The sequence below is a fragment of the Macaca fascicularis genome, chromosome 6 (assembly GCF_037993035.2).
Source record: "Macaca fascicularis isolate 582-1 chromosome 6, T2T-MFA8v1.1".
Taxonomy (NCBI): domain Eukaryota; kingdom Metazoa; phylum Chordata; class Mammalia; order Primates; family Cercopithecidae; genus Macaca; species Macaca fascicularis.
This window is the reverse complement of record NC_088380.1, coordinates 39,231,127-39,238,016: the sequence shown is the minus strand read 5'-3', so window position 1 is coordinate 39,238,016 and position 6,890 is coordinate 39,231,127. Positions and strand designations below refer to the sequence as shown.

Sequence of the window (6,890 nt, the reverse complement as noted above, 5' to 3'; positions counted from 1 at the left end):
TCAAATATCCTATTTTTAAGGAATTACTACTGTGATTTTAGGTGCAATTTTTAACAATTAGTATGACTATATTAGAAAAAGTAGAGCTTAGAAAACTCAGATATTTACATGAAATCATGATATGATTTGCGTCAAAACGTGAGGAGAAAGAGTGAACAGAGGTATGGATGGAGCTGAAACAGTCATGGGTAGTGGCCATTGGGACTGGTGGTGATACATAGTGGTTTATTAAACTTCTGCTTTTGTGTATATTTGAAATTCTCCATTTTTCTGACACATGAATATGTATTTCAAAGTTTCTGAATAACACTTCCTAAAGCCATGTTAAGATGGCATATAGTATTGAAAACTAAGGTTTTGAAAATGAATTTATTTGGTTATGACCATTGGAGAAGAAATGTTTACAGTCAAGACTATAGGTCATAGTGATATTATGAAGACAAACGTTACATAGCCCAGCATTTCCTATTGGCATGTTGTTGTATTTCAGAAAGACTTCATTTGATTTAGGCCAGTGATTCTCAAAGTTTAGTGTGTAGATGAATGCCTGGGAACTGATGAAAAATAGATTCCAGGTCCATGCCCCAAAGATTCTGATTAAGAGGTTTGTAGTCATACCCAGGAATTTACATTTTTATTTAGTAAGTTCATGAGGTGATGTATCTAATTACTAGATTTTCATTTCATTGAGGGAGGTAAAACAATGTGATGATGAAATATTTTAATTAAGGTTTATTTCAGTATTAAAAATGACTTCAAGGTTTTGTGTGAATTATTTTTTAAACAAAACTATATGAAAAATATGTACAAATCAGTCACCAATGTCATTGACATTTTTGTGAACAAGTTTCAAATGAAAAATGTAATCCCATCATAACAAAGGTACATAAATAAATAAATGCTGACAATACTGGCCCTAAAGTCTAACACAACTGTTAGACTAATCAGGATACCACTTTCTACTACATGAGGAGCACATAATCAATGTTTCCAGCAAAAGGCAAGTACTGGTTTGTGTAGGTTTATTTAGGTCAGTTGACAGCCACATTATTTTGAGGTGTGGCTACTTGTTTCTCTTCATAGTGTTGAAGGGCACAGTGCAAGGCATTGGGCACCAGAGGCATAAGCATAGGCAGAGCCATTTCTACCATGCTGACGGCAGGCAGGAAGACAAAAAGGAACCCCTTTCGTGCTTGTTTGGAAATGTGACGGCTAGGTGCAGTGGCTCACGCCTGTAATCCCAGCACTTTGGGAGGCTGAGGTGGGCGGATCACCTGAGGTCAGGAGTTCCAGACCAGCCTGACCAACATGGTGAAACCCCATCTCTACTAAAGATACAAAATTAGCTGGGTGTGGTGGTGCATGCCTGTAATCAGAACTACTCGGGAGGCTGAGGCACGAGAACTGCTTGAACCTGGGAGGCGGAGGTTGCAGTGAGCCAAAGTTGCATCATTGCACTCCAGCCTGGGCAACAAAAGCAAAATTCCATCTCAAAAAATAAAAAATAAATGTGACCAATAATGTGACAAATAGGCTGGGCATGGTGGCTCACACCTGTAATCCTAGCACTTGGGGAAGCTGAGGCAGGTGGATCACCTGAGGTCAGGAGTTCGAGACCAGCCTGGCCAACATGATAAAACCCTGTCTCTACTAAAAATATAAAAACTAGCCAGGTGTGGTAGTGTGCACCCGGAGTCCTAGGTGCTCCGGAGGCTGGGCAGGAGAACTGTTTGAATCCGGGAGGCGGAAGCTGCAGTGAGCTGAGATTGCACCAAGAGAACCAACATGTACTAAAATACCAGTTGTGTACCAGGTGCTTTGCATGTATTAGTTTGGAATATATTGGTTCAGAGGAGACAAAGTTGCTCCAAAGCCAACATGGAATTTCCCACTCCATAGAACTTTTTAGTTATATCTGAATTATGTCCAACAATGGGTTTCATTTTACCATTTTAGCATAATATGAATGTAACTGTGACAGAGTTATCTTGGCCCAGACAACGTAGTGCAGAGTCCAAAGCATGCCAAGTGAAAACAGGCTGTTTATAGCCAGTTCTTGAAAGGAAAGGAACCAAACACTGAATGGAATTACGTGATATACTTTCCTTTTTATGTTCTGAGGTAGTCATCAAAAATTACGGTAGAATACTGATGTCTATGGAGCAGATGTACAACTGACAGTAAGTCAGAAGTTACTTGCCAATCCCATTCTTTCACTGTAGTAAGCTTGACAGAAGAATTGTGGAAATCTTGTTGATTGATCACACATTTTACGTATTAGATTAGATCTATACCCCCCGCCCCACCCACAGAGTTAATTTTACTGTGTCCGTGAACTATAGATTCTTATCCGTTCAAGGTAAGTCTAAAATCTGTCCTGGCCTCAGACACCTGAGTTTTTTTCATTCAATACGCTCAGTAAATTTACATTGACAATTTATGCTGTAGTAATAAGTCTCCTGTGGCCTTTATTAAAGCCTTCAATCTAAGAATTGCTTTTACTGGAAATATTTCCTCAGTAAAAAATGAACTTCTAGGACCACAGCCACCCTGTACAGTACTGAGTGGGAGTCTGTAGAGTGGTTAATGCATATCCTTGTGTCAAGCTCAAGTCTCCTGTTCTAAAGGTGAGCCTGGAACAAACAGCAGCAAGGTAAGCATGCTCCCATGATCCTGCCATTTCTAGGGCAAGCCTGCACCAATGGGGAGTGTTAAGTTCCATAGCTTCTGGCCTTTAACCTAGCCAGATTGTAGTGGTCTTACATAAACCAGACCTGCAAATCATACTGGGATTAAGGACCAAGGCCACTGGTGATGAGAGGGTGCCAGCTCTGCTCTTCGTAATGTCTGTGTAGCATAAGGTATGAAATCAGCATGCTGGTTAGCGGTAGTGTTCACCTGGATCTAAAAGGGTAATTGAGGAAAGGCTGCTATTCTCGGTCGGGGGAGGCAGGGCAAGACGCAGGGGGACTGCCATTTGCATTTTATACTCTGAACAGTGTGGTGGCTCCACTGGGTTTGTTGGGAGACTGTCCTTGTCTCCAGACATGGGTGAAGCCAACTGGGACACATAATTCAAACTTGTTTCTCCAGCTGGGACTTCTCCCAGGGAGTTCATGTAGTTTTTTTCTAGCGCCTTTAGTACATTTTCAGGTGAGGTCATTAGTCCTAGCATACTTGGTGGGGCTTTGGGGGGTACTGGAACATGGCCACAAGAGCCAGCGTCAGAAGCTGCCTGGTTGTAGGTAAAGTTCTCAAAACAGATGCAGGGGCCAGGGCCAGAGTGATTCTTTTCTGTTGGAAGGAGATAAAGGTAGTTAGGCTTAGTTAACTCAGTTTCTGTGAGTGACTTCCTAGTGCCTAGGAGCTGTATCTTTGTCCCTTCTGGCTTGCTGACAACTTCAATAGCATCTGGGATACAGTCACTGACATTCATTATTGTTAGGTGAGGGTTCTCCTAGAAAGGAAACAAAAATATGTAAATATAGACATTTGTGTGCATGCATACATGCATCAAAGTAGATTAAGCGTATGAAATACACTTAGAGCTTCAGTGTTGTTTATGTTCCTTCCTGGTCACAAGTAACCTGGAGGTGAAGTTAAAAACCAAAAGACGTCCCCTGACAGAAGAAATCAAAGCTCCAATCACCTATTTCATGGCTATGGGTATAAAGGTGGCTTTTACTGTGCTATATTTTCCTGAGGAGCTCTAGGAAAGTAGGATTCTGACAGCCCCCACTCTGGGCTAGTCCTTAAGAGGTGTATGATATACATACAATTTGCCAACATTTACCTTGAATTTTATTAACGACAGGATGCTGCTCTTGTAAGGGTCAGGGATGTCAGGATAACAGGTCTCCTTGATCCTAGAAAAAAAAAAATGGAAAATGAGACTGAATTTCACGGTACAGTGGACTAGTTAAGAGCAAGAACTCTGGAGTCAGATTCCTGGCTTCTAATCCTTGCATTGTAACTTACTAAGCAAGTTACTTGGTTCTTCCATGCTTTAATTTCTTATTGGCTAAATGGAGATAATTATGGTACTTAGAGTGTCCTCATGAAGATTAAATGAATTAACTGATAAAGCACTTAGAACACTGCCAAACATCTAGTAAGTAAGATATAAATATTAGCTACTGCTGTTGAAAAAATTCTGTGGTCTATGTTAAATGGTGATTAGTTTCCTCATATAGTCACCTGGAGAGCAAAACAGTGAAATAAAGTACATATTCTCACCCCAGCCTCTTTTGTCCTTTTCATTTTCTGTATGTTGTTTCGTATTATTCAATGTCATTTCTATCTTACTAAATCTCTTTCCAGATTTTTCTCTTACCCTCTTCTTGGATAAAACCTTCCTCACACACTTACCACTGACTTTTCAAGTAGCACACGATCATGATGAGCAAGACGCAGAAAACCATGGGCAGTAGGATACGAATCAACATGGAGGCTGAACAAGGAAAAACAAAGGGACATTTTTAATAGGTACTTTTCCCTTCCTCAAAGGAATAAAATTAAGTTTATGATTGAGAGTAATTTTACATGTTTATTATTTCTCAAATTATGTATGCAAGTTGTAATATGAGTTCTGCCTGACTTCAGGGGAAAAGCCAACCAACCAACTAGCCAACCGACACAGGAAGCCATTTGCCATCAACAGTGTGTGACTCACATTTGTTACCTCTTCTGATAGATTGCATCGTGACTTGCTGTATTAACATTATGCTTTTCCACTCCTGCCAAAACTTCATAGTAGGTGAGAACACTTTCCTGCCCCTTGACTTGGGGCTCAGCCATGTGCACTGGCTTGGCCAATGGGCTGTTGGTAATTGTAATGTAACTAAGTGTTTTACATGTGCATGTACACATTGGCTTGCGCTCTTGTGTTCCTCACCATGAGAAGCGTGTGCCTCAGGTAGCTGCTGCGACTTTAGCCTTAGCCCTAGAATGAAGATGCGTGAAACAAACCTGAACATGACTGAAGCTTAGAGTCCAGCTTACCACAGCCTAGATCAGCCAAGTCTCAGCTGACCTGTAAACCCATGAGCATAAAAAGAAATATTTGTTCTTGTATGCCACGGAGCTTTTGAGGGTGTTTGTTACACATCAAAAATTGACTAGTGCACTCTTTCTAGTTAGCCTCAGATTACCTAAATATGTCTTAATCTGGGAAAATGATTATGTTTATTTCTCCAATATGTCAACTGGTGCTTCATTTATTTCAAATGACCATTGTGAAATCTGTTAGAATAAAAATGGAATCACTAATGGTAGGAAACCCTGACAAATAGAGCTGGGAAGGTCATGCAGATAACAAAAACCACTACGAAAACCACAACCTTGCACAAAGGCCATCACAACCTTACACACACACACACACACACAATGCTTCTGCAAGGACATCTTCCCATTAAACCTTGAACTGGCATCACCCTTGTTATTCATCTTTGTAGTCAAGGATAATTATTTCAAAGCAATTATATAATCCTCCTCATTTTTTTTTTCCTTTAAAAACTTTTGTCTTCCTTTACCTCCCTGAATATGCACATAGTTTACTATAGTTTATTTTGGCATAAGTATTTCCACGGAAATTCTCAGTCCCAAATAAACATCTTTTCTTTTAGAGAGTGTCTCTCTCTTACTAGACTGACACCATCTTCCTGTTCCCATTGCTTGCAATTTCCACCAAATAATAATTCAGCTGGGTTGGTAAACATCCCTTTTCACAAAAGTAAATTGCTCAGGGAGGATCTAGGGGGTTAAGTTACTGAACATATGATTCTGTTCAATCCATTGGCCCCCTCTGCCCTCCCCATGCTCCACCCCACACCTAGCTGCCCTGGAAGAAATGGGGCTTGATTTGGGGACAGTGGTGTGGCAGATAATGTTGGAGTTTTGTAAAGAAAGGTGGCCCTGGGTAGATGCATAAGCCTGTGCTATGAGGCAACATAAGGTTCCAGGGAAAAGGACCCAGAAAGGTAAGAGAGGGCCAAAACAACTGACCTAAAATTAACCCTGACCCCAGAAAAAGGGGAAGGAAACTCTCTTTATGAATCTTACTATGGTAAACTTTGCTCTCAAGAACAGTACTTTTGATGATGTAAACCAAAAAGTATCTGAGACAGGTCTCCATCAATTTAGAAGTTTCTTTTGCCAAGGTGAAGGACATGACTGGAAGAAATAAACAGAATCACAGAAACATTATGTAGTCTGTGTCTTCCTCCAAAGATAATGTTGAGGGCTTCAATAATGCTGAGGGCTTCAATTTAAAGGGGAAAAGTGGGCTGGAATGAGAAAGGGCTGGAGGAAAAGTGGGCTGGAGGAGGGAGGGTATGATTATCCACATGTCACAAGAGAAAAGGAGGAGACAGAAGAATAGTTAATTATGTATTCACCTCCCAGGAGAGGCTACGATAAGATAAGGCAAACACAGAGTAGCTACCTGTGGAGATATTTAAGCTTTTACTGTACCTGTCTGCTTAGAAGCAAAAGGAAAGGCAGCTTCTTGCATGAACCAGCTTTCGGCGTATTTTTTTCCCTTGCATAGTGAATTTTATGTTCTGTTCACAATCACTGCACTAGTACACATCTTTAGGTATTTCTTTAGGGTTTATGTAGGCATTTTGGGGGCATATATACCTAGGAATGAAGGTTCTCACATCTAAGGTATATATATACTCATTTTAGGAGATACTACCAAGGAATTTTCCAAAACTGCTTGTACCAATTTACTCCCATCAGCAAGGTATGGAAGTTCCAGTTCTTCTACATCCTCATCAACACTTGGTATTTTTCATCTTTTACATTTCAGCTATTTTCAGGCTAATTTTAAACAGAAACTTTCGGAACATAATCTACTTCCATACTCAGGATTTAAAAATGATTCAGTA

General features: G+C 40.3%; 1 protein-coding gene across 16 annotated transcripts in view; it reads right to left on the bottom strand.

The window, feature by feature from the left end:
- Positions 1-719: 719 nt before the first annotated feature.
- Positions 720-6,890, bottom strand: part of OSMR (oncostatin M receptor) — a 95,598-nt gene continuing 89,427 nt past the window's right edge. For all 16 annotated transcript variants that reach the window (XM_073993340.1, XM_073993341.1, XM_045393652.3 and 13 more), the window contains 3 exons: positions 4,369-4,450; positions 3,794-3,866; positions 720-3,457 (listed from right to left, as the gene is read on the bottom strand). In XM_073993340.1, coding sequence (XP_073849441.1) covers positions 2,882-3,457; positions 3,794-3,866; positions 4,369-4,450 — 731 coding nt within the window. In that variant the 3' untranslated portion in view covers positions 720-2,881. The remainder of the gene's footprint in view (positions 3,458-3,793; positions 3,867-4,368; positions 4,451-6,890) is intronic.